The sequence below is a fragment of the Dendrobium catenatum genome, unplaced genomic scaffold (genome assembly GCF_001605985.2).
Source record: "Dendrobium catenatum unplaced genomic scaffold, ASM160598v2 fragScaff_scaffold_156, whole genome shotgun sequence".
In the NCBI taxonomy this organism is placed as follows: Eukaryota; Viridiplantae; Streptophyta; class Magnoliopsida; order Asparagales; family Orchidaceae; genus Dendrobium; species Dendrobium catenatum.
Genome location: NW_021318618.1, coordinates 6,188,685 through 6,205,383, shown reverse-complemented (window position 1 = coordinate 6,205,383; position 16,699 = coordinate 6,188,685). Strand labels below are relative to the sequence as shown.

Genomic DNA, 16,699 nt, shown 5'->3' with positions numbered 1-16,699 from the left:
TATCCTCAATAACAATAAGACCAATAAAAATTACATTTCAACTGTTTAAGACGATGACGAAGGGTAAATATTTATTGTAATTGTAAGAGTGTAAATGGGCCGAATTCGAGTGAGCTCAAGTATTACTTGGCTAGGCTTGTAATGTAGATGAGATAAAATTTACTTTTTTATTGTTCTATTCGCTAACTTATTAAGCTAAATAAAAACTGTTAATTAACATAAAATCTATTTAAAAACTACATATATATTGAATTGAATATGGTTAAATGAACAAAGAGATTTTATGTAAACCCGAAGTATTTGTTTAGTACGGTGTTCTTAATTATTCTTAGGGGCTGTTTGGTAGCAGGATTTAGGCCGGATTTGAGGCGGATTTGAGTGAAATCCAGCCAAACGGCCTAAAATGCAAAACCAAATCTCACGGCAAGTGAAATCCGGGATAGACGGAAAATTCCGCAGATTCGAGCGAAATCCGGGATTTCGGAAATCCTGTATTTTGCGGGATTTACGAAATCCAGACGCTAGAGTAGGAGTCCCTTGGATAAATCCTGCTTTATAGCCAAACAGTCACACATGATTTAATTGGATTTATCATAAATGTTACCAAACAGTTTTCAGGATTTATCCCCACAGGATTTCGTAAATCCAGGATTTGGAGGATTTATGAAATCCTACTTAAATGAAATCCTACATTCTACCAAACAGCCCCTTAAATTAATATTTTAGAATAAAAATTAAATTTTTACACTTAAAAACTGCTTTAAAAAACCGTAAGAAATCCATAAGAAATGTGGACATTGAAACTGCAAATCAAATTCAAATATATTAATGCATTGTGCAGAAACTGAAGATACAATGGAGGGAAAAAAATTTTGCTCAGAACATTTTCACCAAATTACAGATTGGTCCACCCATAATAGGCACAATAATATATAAGAAATTGCGAGAATGATGCGAAGTTCATATATTATTGTTTTTTGTTAAGAAAAGCTCATTAATTATATTCTAATATGAATGTCCTAAGCCTTTTATTTATTATGAATTCATCCGAGCAATTATTTGTCCGTTGCAGATCACTCTAAATTTTCCCGGAGAAAATGACAGTGGGCCTGTGCCGGAGAATTTCCTCATCCTTACAAACCTTCTCGGCGACCTCCGCCGGCAGCACCACCTCCACCGTCCGCGCTTCCTTTTCCTCCGCCGCGGCTGAGGCCGGAAGCACCGTAATAATCCCATTCCCCTCCGCCCCGCCGATCCAGCACGACACGTGTGCGGGGCTTACCCCCTCCTCCATCTCCGCCGCGTAGGCCATCACATGATCCAGTTTCAAGCAAGTCAGCTCCGGCCCGTACATCTGGAAAGCACCGGCGCCGCTGATCCTCCGGGCAGCCAGCCATTCAATCGCCGACCAGTACTCTTCCTCTTCCAGACCCGCCACGTGCCGGCCAATCGAGTTGGCCGCCGAGGCCCATCCGGCAGCCGGGTCGAGTTCGACGGAGGAGAAATGGGCGGCGTTGCCGTAGAAGCCGTGCGGAAGTGGCGCGTACATTCGCTTACGGAAGTCGGTGACGAGGGTGAGGGAGGAGAGAGATGTTGAGTTTGCGCGGGAGATAGAGAGCCAGAAAAGTGCGGCGAGAGCATCGAAGGGCGTGGAATCGGGTGGGAGGTCGGCGAGGAGGGATCGGACTGCGGCGGTGGGGAAACGGAAAGTGGCGGCGGAGAAGATGCTGCCAGCGGCGGAGGTGGTGGTGGCAGTGGAGGATTTGATGGAGAGGAGAGGGGCGGAGGGGTTGGCGTTGGGGCGGGGGATGAGAGCGGGCGGGTGGAAGAAAGGAGGGTTGGCTATGGCGGCGCGGCGGTGGCAGTCCCCCCAGGCTTTGATGAGGAGAGTGGCGCAGGTGGGATCAGAGTGCATGTGGGTGCAGCTGAGGCCGATGGCGAATCCCTTGTCCTTGAACTCTGTTATCTGTTAATAAATAGTAAAAAAACGAATGCTTTAGTAAAGCTTTTTTTCAATCACAAAGTATCTGAACCTCCTCAAACGTTGGGAGTTTACATAAAAGACTATATTTTTTGACTATTTGCTGCTCTGTTTACCTCGTTTGGAGGAAGAGAAATAAGAGGAGATCTGGTGCCAATATTAATAGCATTTCTACTGTTTGCTCCACCATTAAGAAATCTATCATCCTTAAAATATATTCATGGAAAGGTTTGATGAACTTAAGCATGCTATCTCCTAACGCTGCTGCTATTCTGGGGTTTTGGTGCGTGGCTGGAGCTTGGGTTGGCCTCTTTCTTGCCAAGAATTATTTTGTTTTAGGGCTATGGGTTGCAACTTTTTGCAAGGAGGATGATGAATGTTGGCTTTGTTTCAGATTTGTTCCCTTGGATGGATTAATTATTCTGTGCGGACGTCGAATGTCATTGGAAGACCAATCAGAATGTGCCACATCATCCCTTCACTTGGTACCGCGGCTCGATACTGCTCGGTATCGCTGGCCTAGCATATTCTGAATTGTCTCCGGACGGAGTTCTACATTCGATCTCAACATAGAATAATTTCTCGGATTGATGGTCCATGCGGCAACCAATTGACTTCTTGGGAAATTTTCTCTGACCTGATGATTGTTATTCTGGAAGCTCTTCTTTTTTGCGCATTCATTCTGAGTCTTTTTTAGGACTTGGGTCTTACATGTCTCCTAAGTCTATTCTTTTTGTTAGTTTCATTTCCTTTTGATCCTTTTGTTTGAGGCTTTTGACAGCTCGGTCTTAATTTCTTCAATTCATATGAAAGAAGAGTGATAATTATGTTTTAATTTTTGGGATATAATTATTTTCTTGTAGTGAATGAATTTGTGCTTTGCCCTTACTTTTTTCAAATAAATAAAAAAATAAAAAAATATCAACATATTTTCAACTTATTTAAAAATTATCAAAACTAATAGGCATAAGCTTACACTTTTTATAGAATTACTAATTTAAAGTTTGAGTAGAAAGACTGTTGTTTTTTATAAAGTTGGTTATGAAGATTCTGTAGAAAAAATAATTTAGTTATTCTAGCAACTTTTTATTACAAAAAATTCTAAAAAGCATCAACAAAAAGGTGATTGCCATCTAAAATTGCAAATGTTATATGAAAAATAAATCAACGAAAAAAATGCACCATTTTTTCACATTTTAGATATTTTAAACTCTAAAATAATGAATAATTTTTTAGGCCCAACGAACGCTAGAGTTCTAGGTCATTTAATCCACACCCTCCATTCAAAAGAAAAACATTATTAACTATCTCTTATCATCCACTCTAAATCATCTAGTCCACACCACCTCTCTTTAAAAGAACTATCTCAAGTTTTTTTAGGTCCACGATGACTCTTAATTGTTCATCCCCCCATCTTTTGAAAAATGATCTTTCTTGACTACCTCAAGTTTTATGATGCATGACAAGCTGTTTATCCACCATATTTATAGTTTTCCAATGCTATAAATGATATAGGTGCATGCACGTGAATAAAAGTATAGGTGAAACTGGTCATAAGAGTTAGTAATCATCCAAAAATAAGTTCTCAATAATAGGACAATTAACCACAATAAAAACATGGTAAGTAACCCAACTTTGGAATAGATAGATTGACTGATATGAAGTTTCATCGCTCATGTTCTATGTCCTTTGACTGTAAAGTTTTCCTTGAGAAAGTAGTCAAAGTTGATTAGTAAACTCATGATTGATTGTTCTCAAGCATTCTTAAATTAAGGAAAGGTATATTGCAAAGAAAAGGGCGTGTTGAACTGATGCATTCAATGAAAGTGAATTTCAACAAGAAAAGTAAACAACCAACCATTATGTATAATTATATTGAAAAAAAGAAAACAATCATACAATATATGAAAAAAATAGCTCCAACTACACCAAAGAGAAAGGTTCAACTATTATATAGAATAGAACTAAGAAGTATTCGAGCTTGCAATAAAGTAGTGACTAACAGCCATGGTCACATGTTATTGGTATTAATTGAATCAGAGGTTGTCAGAGACAATGCAAAATCCATCCATAAATAAACCATCATCATAGTTACTTTTATAATCAAAGCATCACGATAGTTTTCAAAGGTGCTAGTCATAGGGGGGCCTAAAAAATCTACGCAAGTAGGAATATCGACCATTACATGATAAGCAACTTAAGAGAAAACCCAAATTTGTGTTGTGAACATTCACTTGTTCACCGGGAGTCCCACACAACATAATGTTGGAAGTCGGATGGTTGCACCACCTGCCTAACCTTTCACTCATAGGGGTTGTAGAGTAGAAAGCAGTTAAAAAAAACTTTGCATAAGTGAAGGGGCATATACATTTTGTGTGACTCCTATATATTTGAACCAACCTAAACCTCAAGCCAATCCCCTAGCAGTCCTACCACCTCACAAAATGGAGTTTGTGTTTGGACTTCATACATCATAACGATGAAAGGCCAATAAGATTTGACGAATGCATCCGTATAAGAGCCAACATTGCTAGTAACTCAACCAAAATATGGACACCAAAAAGGCCCCAACGTCCATAATTCTACATACATGAGTTTCTTATTGTACTTCAAAAATCATCCGCAACCCCGTAAGAATACCTCCCAAGTACTAAAATGGTATTCTCCTATATTATTTGTGTAACTTTCTCAACATAGTGTATTACACCAAAAATTATTCTTGACCTATCAGATTTGATATATCATAAAAAAATTATCCTTATTGAGAACAAATCTTGAGGCAAATTATAATTGGAAACTTCCAAAATTAATTTAAGGCTCCTCTTCAACCACCGTCTGGTGGCCAACCGACACCGGACTTCTACTTAACCACCGACTAAAGCTGGACTTCCACCTAGTTGTCGACCGTCACTGGACTTTCACCTGACCACCAGCAGTAGCCGGACTTCAGCCCAGCCACCAGTCGTAGTTGGACTTCTTTCCGACCACTGAACAACTCTGGATTTTGCCCGACCACCACCTGTCACTAGACTTCTGTCCAACTACCAACTGTAGTCGGACTTCTGTCTAACTCCTTAAACTACTGTAATCTTTTTCTTTTTTCTTAAACTATAGTAATCTCATCATCTCCAAATTAAAGGATAAATCAAGTTTTATAACTCACTCAAATTTAATGGAATCACTTTGACTATGTGTGGCTCCATAATTTTTCCATTTTTCAAGATTTTTCATATAAAAATCATGGTATTTAATTTTATCTTATATATTTGTGTGCTTAATATTTGTGCAACATTAATATGAAAAATTTTGTCACTCTACTGTCAGGTATACTATAGCCCCCCCCCCCCAAAAAAAAATATAAAGTTGCTAGTTCCTTCTTTCCATCAAGCACGTTTCTCGAAATCAAGTTTCACTCCCCTCAATCAATCACTTCTAGCCTCTTTTGAATAAAATTGATGCAAACCCTTCTTTTTCCAAGAACGAGAGATTATCCCGATCATCCTTCATGACTTTGAATTTCCATCAACACAACATTTAGGAGAAAATCACCCAAGTTATTTTAATAACCTCCACAACTTTTTTGTGTCATTTTATCATTAAATGCAACATCATCAAATTCTAAGAGCATCATAATTTCTATATCTCGTGCCAATTGTTAATAAAAATTATTTTAATCAGAAAAAAAATCTAATAATTTTTTTTAATGCCCTTACTTGTTTTATATTATTATTTTAATTTTATATCATAAAATTTGATTTATGCACATCCATATCATACCTCTCACATAAAACTGAAGTCATTTCTTTTTTTTAAAAATATGTCTCAATGTAACCTCAATTATCTGAACTTATTATGTGCGGACACTAGATCATTCGAAGGTGAATCAGAATGCACTATGTCACTTGATACACAGCGGATACACAACACAATAAATAGGCTAATTTAACTCTAAATGACGTTCATATCCGCTCAAAATAATTTCAACAATTAGCCTCACCATAAAGTTGTCGTTCATACTATCTGTCATTAGGGGTGTCAACATTTGACATGACACGAAAATTTGACCCGAACCTGACCCGAAAATTTCGGGTTGGACCCGACACGATCTGATTCGAGTTCCCGGATTCGACATGCTAGAAAAACTGGTCAGGTTCGGAGGTTGACGGGTCAACCCGGAAACCCATTTAGAGTGAGCTGCCTGCGTTGCCTGAGGCTGCCCACACCTGCCCCGGCTACTCGCGCAGTTGCCCGCATGCGCCGCGCAGCTGGTGCTCGCGAGGAGCCTGCGGATGCCCGCGCTGCCTGCTCGCGCCCGAGCTGCTCGCCCTAGTCTATGCGCCCGCATGCTTCTGTCGGCCCGCGTTCCGCCAGCTTGCATTCCCTTGTTGGGTCGTGTCAACCCGGCAACCCGACGGGTCGGGTTCGAGTCTGAGTTTCCTACCCGTTTATCTACTCTTGTCGGGTTAGAGTCGACTCGATTGAACCGGGTCAGTTACAGGTTCGACCCGAACCCGACACTTGACCCGAAATTGACAAGCATATGTGTCATTAGATCACAGAGGGACAGTAAGTAAGTCGCACTGAAAAACGAGTTGAAGTAAAATAAGTACCTGAACATAAAAAGTAGACCAGATAGACGAGTCATTCCCCATAGGCTCCCAGTGGACCAGCTCCCTCTCCTCCGCCGCCGTCGCCGTCGCGATCCACTCATCCAATGTCGCCTCCGTCCTCGCATCCACCACCCTTACTCCAGCGTCGTTACACTTCACCACCCACCTCTTCCCTCCTTCGTCCCAGTTCATCCTCCCGGTCGTCGCCGGAAAATACCACAGCAGTTCTGACATGGACTCCTTCAACCTCGCCCGTTCCAGCTTCGACCCGCTCCGGTAGTAAAACACCATGTGCAGCGAATGCCGCTCCATCGCGTGGTCCAGCTCCGACAACGGGTACGTCTTCCCCGGCCGGACCGGCTTCGTCGACACCACCGACGATTTCGCGTACGCCGTCACACGCTTCCCGCCTGCCGTCATCTCTCGCCGTTGAAATCTTGGACTGGAAGAGATAGAGAGAAGATGGATGGGTCGACGGTAAAGAAAGTGGGGGTATATATGCTATTATGGTGGAGAGAAGCTGCGTACATGGTTAGTTGGTGGGTAATAATAGTGCAATAACTGTGGCCGCTCGGAGGTGGAAAAGGCAACAGTTGCTCTTGAAATTATTAAAAAAAAAAAAAGGCTAAGCTACAAAATTTGGTGAGAATTAATTTTTGTGGAGATAGATGGAAATTTTATTGATTAAATGTATATTTTATTTATTTAAAATAAATTTCATAAATTTTTGAACTTACCTAGATGAACTATTTTTAACTTTTCTCACTTATTAAGGCTTCGTTAGGGAGTCTTTTTTTACTATCTCTTAAAATAATTTTTAATACAAAAATTTTAATTTTTAATTAAAAAATATTTTAAAAAGCCACAGTTATTTGCTCGTTAGATGACTTCCACCAGTCTGATAATCCATCAACTTGACAGTCATATTTCTTTATGAAAAATTAGGCTTTGTGATTTATACCAATTAAATTTGTTGGACCCACCAATGAATCAGCTCTTATTGAACCTTTACAGTTCACTGAAAGAGTACAATATTGACAGCTATGTGAACAAGCAAAATAAGGGCCATGCAGCCCAAGCTTATCCAGCAGTGTTTGATGTTTTCACTGTAAAAACTATGATCGAATATGTGACTGATCAACCAGTTGTTTGCTGTAATAAGCTGTTTGTCTGTGCCTTATTTTCAGCTTTGTATGCTTTATTAAGGTTTCGTTGGGATGGCTTTCTTACTGCTTCGTTAAGTCTATTAAAAAGTTGTTTTAAGAAGCAACAAGAAAGCCGTCCTATAAATGAGTGTAAAAACTGTGGAGTTGGTATGCACAGCAAGCATTGTAATGGTTTATGACTTTATGGAGAGAGTTTGGTGCCCTCTTGAATTCCCTCTCTAAGGGTATTAAAAGCTCTCATGAACTTGCAAGCTGGATACCTCTTTCTTGTCTGTTTCAGACCTCATAGAGTTATGAGAGGTTGTGTACTATTTTTATTATTTTTTTCATTCTAGATATAGTCTTTTCTGTAACCCCTGAAAACTATAAATAAGAGGTGAATGAGCATATCTTAAATATCTTGCTGAGGACATGGCTCAAACATGTTGTGGGCTTGACTTGTAGAGACATTTGAGATTTCTACTTCTCTATATATACGCACTTGCTGTTCTCACTCAATTTTTGCTTTAACCTATCAATAACTTGTTAGTAAGATTGTGTCATTATGGATAAATTTGAATCGAACAACTTAATTTTGAATATATGAAAAGAACACTAATATTATATTATAGTGTTATTATGATATGAATATTTAAATATTTGGATTCCCAACCACCTCTCAGTCATATTTTTTTTTTTTTTTTTTTTTTTTTTTTTTTTTTTGTGATTTCTTCTTCTCTCTTCTTCCTAAAACTTATTTTTCATTTCACTCTCCTCTATCTCTATATTTTCTTTCATTATATACAGCTTTCTTATTGCTTTCTAAAGCAGCTTTTTTGTACAATTTTAGGTAGTTTTGTTTGGGATTGCTTTCTTACTGCTTCTTAAAGAAGCTTTTTAGTACAAAAAAAATTATTTTTTATACTAAAAAGTTGCTTTAATAGTAGTAAGAAAACAGTCTCAAACGAACCACCCTTAGCCTTCATTTGGGATGATTTTCTTACTATGTACTTTGTAATTAATGCAAAAAAAAAAAAAAAAATTGTCTAAAACTATCTCAAATAAAATATAAGTAGTGTATTGATAGTCATTTTGAGATTTTGGTTGTGGCCATGAAATAAAAATCATCTTGATGACAAAAAAACAATCGTCTTTACAGATGTCATGGTAAATGGAATCTAAATTAATTCCATAGCAAGTTTCGTGGGGAGAGATTGAGATAATCCGGACAACTACAAACAATTAATTTTAATCGTTTGTTTTAAATGAAGGGGAACAAAAAGAAGAAGAATAACAAATCTCTAATTGTTTAAATCATTTAATTAAGGCTTCGTTTGGGACGGCTGTTTCCCTGCTGTACTGTATGAAACGTAACCGAGAGGTGGTTTGGGAGTACACGTTCGTGCTCCATTCTCGAAATCTTTGCTTCCTGTGGTTGCTTCTCACGTCCGGCGGAAGACTCCCGCGTTACAGAATTTATTACATACATGAATATGTAAAAAAATAAGAGAAAAATATGAGAGTCATATAGCAGAATGCTTGACTTGATGAAGTTACTCACCGAGCTCATTGGAAGTCGCTTGAATGCATAAATGGACAAAAAACATTCAATAGTCTTCTATGTGAAGGAAGTTGTTCGCTTATGTTGTTGCATTAGGGCCGACTTGATAGCATGTATTTGACTACTTGGGACGAGTTCATAGATCATCGTCAATCGTCATCTGCTTGAGATGAGTTCAGTTATAAACTTGACGAGTTCCTCTTGGGCTGATGCCAAAAGAGATTGATTTCAATTGTATTGAGCTGGAGTGACTTTATTTGAACTTAGTTTTTCAAATATTTAAGTATGCATAAATTATTAGATATTCATAAATATATCATATCTGATTAGAAAAAGTATTAAGAATGATAAAAAATTTAATTATATTTATATCATAATTTAATTATAATTATTTTATAATTAGAATTTTATTATTTATTAATTTAATCATTTAATTACATAAAGAAAAATAATCTCATTTTTTTTCTTGACCATATATCTTTACTCTTTCTAAAAATATGTAAAACCACGTAACAAGTATATAGCCAAGCAAGTAACTAAAATCTTACAGCTGGAATTAATGCAAGATAAAAGATAATAATATATTATACATCATATATAAAATATATGCGTCAATGTCTATACTGATTATCTATATCTAATTATTTTTCTATAATTCATCACATCTTAGTCCATTCAATTATTAGTTATAATATCAATAACAACCAACAATATTAATGTCACTAATAATTTTAGTATCTTGATCAATAACATTAAATAGTATTAATAATAGTAAATAATATTAATAGCAGTCACAATATCAGCAGTGTTAAAAGCAATATCGATATCAATATTTAGATATTCACATCAATATCAGTATTCAGATATTCAATGAGTGTATCTTGCTCATAATTTTTTATTTTTAAGTAATTATATAAATTTTATATTTCATAATTTTTTATTTTCTTTAATTTTTGTCTCATATTTAAAATGATAATAACATAATTGTTATGTTTATTTTATTATTTTTTAATAATATAAATTATTTATTATATCATCTATTTAACCTAACTCATAGAACCATGAACTCCTACTAGACGTGGATCTTCAGCATTTTATTAATTATCATTACTATCCTCATCCTGATTCCTCTTTCAGACGAATTAGCTGTTCCAAAAATTTTCCTTCCGACGGAGATGAATTTTTAGTTCTAAAACGATCGCTACAGTCCGTTGATAAAGCGGCTTGACGTCACAGAGCCGATAGCTGAGGCAGCCAAGAGCGAGGAAAAGGGAAAGCTATGTCTTCTATTGGGCCGGCGAAGGGGATCCTCGAGATCGCCAAGTTTGCGGTTTACGTCACCGTCCCCGCTGCTCTCACCTACGCCTTCGTTACGGATTCGGGGACTCTTCATAAGCTCATGGGATTCGTACTCCTCTCTCTCTTTCTCTCTCTGATCCTCTTTCCTTTTTTTTTTTTATCGGGTTCTTCTTTCTTTGGTGATGCGTGACAATTAGTAAGTAGATGGTTAGATGGGATTGGTCTCATAATTTCTCTGTCGTATTGCTCTCCACAAGAAGATAATGGATTAGGGCACGATTGTGCCGTCCGCATTGGGCCAAATTTTTGAACTAAGTATCGTTTAGAAGTAAATTAGTTACCAAACCAACGAAATTTGAAATTTTGGAACTAGCCAAAGTTGCCATTCAACGGGCGACTTGCTAGTGTGTACCAGTCACCCGTTTCACAGTCGATTTTTAAAATTTTCTTAAAAAATTGAATTCTGAGTTATGATAAGACGAGTAAGAAGTTAGATTTCATAAACTTTGTTGTTGGGAGCATATAATGTAGGAGAATGAATAATAATATCTAACAGAAGTTACGTTAAATACTTCTTTTTATAAATTTTATGCAGAATTTATGGTAGCAAACATATTTTTGGGAGAAAGTTATTGTTGACTTTTACATACATGTCAAATCCAATGCAAGTGGCTTCCATGTCACCTAAATCTTTATTAAATCCCTCAAAAGGTAGCAGCGGCAACATCACCCAAAACCTGCTAGTATTCTGCTCATCTGCCTTCCAAAATTTACCCCGGAACTTAGTTCGTTAAAACTCCCTTGCCGAATAAGAAAAGCGAGCGGAGGCCGGGGTCGAATTTTCGGAGCCCACAGTTATGTAGGTGAATCAATCATCTTTTATTTTAAGAAATTTAAAAGTAACTTGATTTATATTATAAAGTTATTGTTTTATTAGTTTTATATATATAAATAATTTTATTGGTGTATCTTGCTGGCAATATCAGATTGAAATTTGAAAGCATCGATGTGATTTTAATTTGAAAGCATCAATGTTATTTTAATGAAAATTGGATTCCTTGCTGGCAATGTTAGATTGTCACGTCAATTGTGCAGATGTGACATGAGTTATTTTGATGTATCAAATTGAATGCTTGCTTTTGAATCTGTAGCCCATGAAAATTATGCTATATAAGAGTGTTGTACTCCATTGGAGGTGAAGCTTGAGTGAAGCTTATGCATATAGGTTAGTTTTGTTTGAGAGGTTTGATAGTTGGATGTCTAGTTTGGTTAATGTGTAGAATCCATTGGCCAGATATCAAGAAGTATCAGTGTATTTCCCACCAAACAGTTGTTGGATGTTACCAGCCGACGACTGCACGATTGTATGGCGAGGTGTATGACAATCCCCTAGAACAAAAGATGAGTGCAAATGATATATTTAGATGTTGCATGCATGTGTGAATCGAAGACAGGGATCACATACTATGGTATCTACATGTTGAAGCGATGAAGATGGAGTGCAACATGGATGAAAATTTCTTAACATCCACCTGCAGCATGGCTTTCTTAAAATTTTCCCGCAAATGTCGCAAACAGTGTCGATGTGCAACATCATGAAATATTTCCTGGCAACCACGAACTAAACCGGCACGTCAGTCACATATCATGCATAAATTGGATCTTGTTTTAACAACATAAAGGAGTTCATGCATCTCAAAAATCAATTCCAAGAGTTTGTGCACTCTGACTCAACAATAGCAAATGCTAGAGGATAAAGACCATTATTTGCATCCATGCTATAGCAGTCAATAAAATGCCCCAATATTTACCTTAAAGGAAGGTCCCATTGAGGCTAATAACATGTCGGCAATATCTCCACCCACTTATAGAAGGGCCGAAATACAAAAACATTATGTCAAATCTATGATTCTCTGTGACTGTATCCTATATATTGTTTAATTTGGGCATTGCAGATACGACAGCCTCCATGAACAAATTTTCACTCCAATAAGACTCCTCCCAACTACCAAACACAGCCTTAATAGCCTTTCGTCTAACATCCAAGCTTTCATGTAGGAAACCTTTATATTGAACTTTGCTTCAATTCAACCAATAATCTCCCTAGACTTAAGGTCCATTTGCTTTCTAATACTAAGAAGTATAAAATAGCTTATAAATTGAGTATCACACTGACGATGTACTGCAACTAGAACAAGACTTGCGCACGTATGCTGCTACTTCATGGAAGAAATTCTCCATATTCCTCCTAGAAGTTTGCTCAAGCCAGGATGCAAAAGCCAAAAGCAATGGGGCCCAAAGCTTTAATGCTGAGCACACACAAATGTAAATTTTTGTCGGTTTGATGCACAACAACGAAGTGAACATTATTTATTATCGACTATCCTTGTAAGGAAAATAACATGTCCGATTTACATTTGAAACACATCCCTGCGTCAAGTTTTTTGGTATTGAAAATTCCTCTTCTACTTGCTGCCCTACATTCGAATCATCAAACGTGATTTCCTTGTCCCACTGGCTGGTAGTATCACATGTCTCAACAAATTCTTTATTAACAAACATGCCTTCTTTAGTGCCTAATGTTATGAGACAATAGTTTTGTACAAGGTTTTGAAAACCGGATCGGACCGGCCGGTTCGACCGTGAACCGGTCTGGTGGCCGGTCCGATCCAGCTTCAAAACCGGCTCTGCATAGAACCGGATCAAACCGGATTGAACCGGCGGTTCAACCAGTGAACCGTTGAACCGGTCTGGGTTGGAAAGAATCGGCCAGTTCATAAAATTATTTTATTTTTGTTTTAATTAAAATTTTTTAAACTTTTAAAATATTTTTATTAAATATGATGATTAATTTCATCATAATACATGCAAGTTATCTTAGATACCTCACATAATTTATTTTGCAAAGAGAGTGTACTTCACACTTTATAAAGTTTTTAAGGAAACATCTTTAAACTCCCCCTATGATGTGGGACTAAAGAAGTTGCATGAATAATTTAGATGTGACTTGGGGCTTATTTGGGCTAGTTGGGCTTCAAATTTTTTTTTAGTTGGGCTTCAATTTTTTTTTAGTTGGGCTATAAATTTGAATGATATGTATTATAAATTTACTATAATATATATTATAATAATTATATTATAAAATATTAATATTATAAATTTATATATTATATTAAATATTATTCTTATAAATATATAAATATATAATTTTTAAATGATATTTATATTTATATATATCAGCATGCACTGTCACATTTTCTTCATATATATATCACATGCTACTTCATCATCAGGATCACATCTCTGCTCACTAGAATCGCTGCTCATAGTTTCATAATCTTCGTCAACGATCCGGCATGATCCTACCACTACTGATTTTGCATGTCACTATATTAAGAGAGGTAATACCTTTTAAAAAATTCAAGCAATACATCTACTAACTTCAAATATGGAATATTGAAGTTCAAAGTCTACTTACGACACACATTGCTCTTGTACTGGTTGAACAATAGCCACAGCAACGAAAATTTCCTCCTAGCAGTATGATTCATTAACTTGAGATGTCTGATTCTGAGCATGATGCGTTGCCACATTCAACTCTTGAACATTCACATACATCCTAAGTATTTCTCTAGCAGCATGAGATAATATAATTTCGCATAACTCCTCATCTTCAACATGCGAAGCAATAAACTCATTCCCCACCCGCATACGACAAACTAACATGACTGTATACTTCAACATGTCATACTTCAATGCCTTCAAAATCCTTAACTTAAGTTGCTCTAAGTTCACTTTAATTGGCATTTGCAATGGACGAATCCAACCCTTGTTATATGTCGGTGCAAAATTAGCATCCAACGATAATTCATCTTCATACATCAGCACATATGAAGCTCCACGCCCACTCATAATTGAAGTACTTTGTTTCACTGGCAAATTGTAACTACAACCACTAAAAAATAAAGTCATGCTAAACTAATTAAGGAACCACACCATAAATTGATGTTGCATACATTAACTATCACAAAAACTTCGCAATCTAAATCAAAACTCTTTAACACTAGATAGTTCACTTTTCACATGATTGCACACACAAAATATCTATAATTTTCATTAAAAAATCTTAAAAAATGAATAATCTACAAAAAATAACAAAATGAACTTACATAAAGAGCCAACTTTCTTATCAAAGTAACAAATTAACTACTGATTTTTAATATCTAATTAACAACCCCAAATAGTCGCACCTCTTTCATCTATCAAACATCACAAACATAGCCAAAAAAAGTTTATTTGGATTTCTTCAAAATAGTTTCCATCACAAATACAATCCATCTATAAATACTCAAACTCTTCAAAATTATAGATCCATTACTAACAAGCACAACTTCCCTTCCAAACAACATTAAACATAAAATCTCCACAAAATTGGTTTAAAACAACTACAAACTACTCCACAAACTTCCTAAAATAATTTGTCTAAAAAAAATTTAACTTAAAAAAAAAAAAAACTTACCTCACTCTGACTGTTTGGCGTGGAAGCTCAACCGACAGAACTGTTAAAATCGAACGAATGAAGGAAGAAGGAGAAACAGACTGAAAAAAGATTGCACTTTTCAGTACTTAAACCAGTCACCCGTTTAATGGGCAACTGGCTCTCTGTCACCCATGTCGGGTTTAATCATAGCCAGTTGCTCGTTAAACGGACGACTTTGACTAGATTTAAATTTTGACTTTTCGTTGGTTAACTTACTAATAAAAAATTAAACAATACTTAATTTAAAACTTTGGCCTCTGCATTGTTGATGTCGGAGTTTATTCGTTGGAAAATCATGGAGGTATTCGATTTTCCCACTCTTTTGTAAAATTTTCCTAGGTTTTTATTATAGAATAATTTTTTTTCTTAGGCTTCACTTTTTAATTTCTTGTGTGTAGCTCTTCATATGCTCCCTTTAGTCGTGCATAAGGCTGATAATCCCCAAACTAAGTTCCTTCAGTTTTCATGCTGTAGGAAAACAATTCGTTGGTAAAGGGGGTAACTTTTAAGCTGGAATGGTTATGCTTTATAGTTAACCTTTGCTTAGTCATCAGTAAGGCAACATTTGCTTAAAAATGTTCAAGTAGTCTGTTCTGGATCCTATGGTGTATGAGGGAGAAGAAGTTGATGCAAAGTGAAAGAGAATGGAATTGGGAAGCATCATCACTGTCTCTATTTGTTTGGTGTCATTCATCCATGCTTTAGTTGTGATATAAAAGAAGCAGGGCTAGGGAGACGAAGGGAGAGTTGTTCTGCTATGTTCCCTTCTCTCAGTACCATTAGTTGATATAGCATTGATGCGATTTTATTATTTTTATAAGAGAAGACCCAGATGCCCCAAACTACCTCCTTGGTGGCAAAAAGAGGGCCATAAACTTATAGCAGTTATACCATAATACTGATAGGAAATACTTGAGTTTGCAAGTAATCCTATCAGATCGACTTGAGTTCGCAAGCAAACCTAACCAAATTCAGTAAAATCAGTGAGAAAAAATGTAGAAATGTTGTAGAAAAGCAAGCACACGATAGTAAAGTCTTTATAGAAAGCAAAAGGAACAAACACCAAGCAAGATACAAGAGATCCTCAATTCGAGAGGAGGATCGTCTCTCCCAAAATCTCTAGACAAGAGAGTCTAGAGCCCAAGCACCAAGAACCCTAATTTCTCAATCAATCAAAACATAAAACTCCATAATTCTGGTATCAGGGCTCTTGATCCTAGACGGCATGGCGTCAAAGAAGGTGGAAGTTTTGGAGGGGGAGATGGGCCAATTGAAAGAAGAGGTGGGGGAGAAACTCTCGTCGATGGAAGGCAAATTTTCATCCCTTGAAGAGAGATTTGGGGGAATGGAAGAGATGATCCGAAAATGGTTAGAAGCTCAAGTTGCTCCACCAAACCCTAAGGAAAAAGGGAAATCTCCGGTGACGAATCAAAACCCTAACCCTAATTGTCCAATTAGGGAAGAAGGAGTAAATCAGAGTGAAGATGATATGCAAGGCCAATGGCAAAGGGAAGGAGGAGAAGGGTCTGGAATAGGTGGCCCTTGGGGGATGACAGGTGGTCA

General features: G+C 36.8%; 2 protein-coding genes across 2 annotated transcripts in view; one reads left to right on the top strand and one right to left on the bottom strand.

Annotated features, from left to right (window-relative positions):
* Positions 1 to 948: 948 nt before the first annotated feature.
* On the bottom strand, positions 949 to 7,045 carry LOC110096481 (protein ECERIFERUM 26-like). The gene is made up of 2 exons (XM_020822463.2): positions 6,592 to 7,045; positions 949 to 1,966 (listed from the first exon to the last, which is right to left on the bottom strand). The coding sequence occupies exons 1-2, from the start codon at positions 7,009 to 7,011 to the stop codon at positions 1,079 to 1,081; spliced, it is 1,308 nt and encodes a 435-aa protein (XP_020678122.1). The 5' UTR covers positions 7,012 to 7,045; the 3' UTR covers positions 949 to 1,078.
* A 3,372-nt stretch (positions 7,046 to 10,417) lies between these two features.
* The window catches only part of LOC110096480, a 19,354-nt gene continuing 13,072 nt past the window's right edge, over positions 10,418 to 16,699 (top strand). Inside the window, exon 1 of the mRNA XM_020822462.2 lies at positions 10,418 to 10,705. Within this exon, the coding sequence (XP_020678121.1) occupies positions 10,577 to 10,705 (129 nt within the window). The 5' untranslated portion in view covers positions 10,418 to 10,576. The remainder of the gene's footprint in view (positions 10,706 to 16,699) is intronic.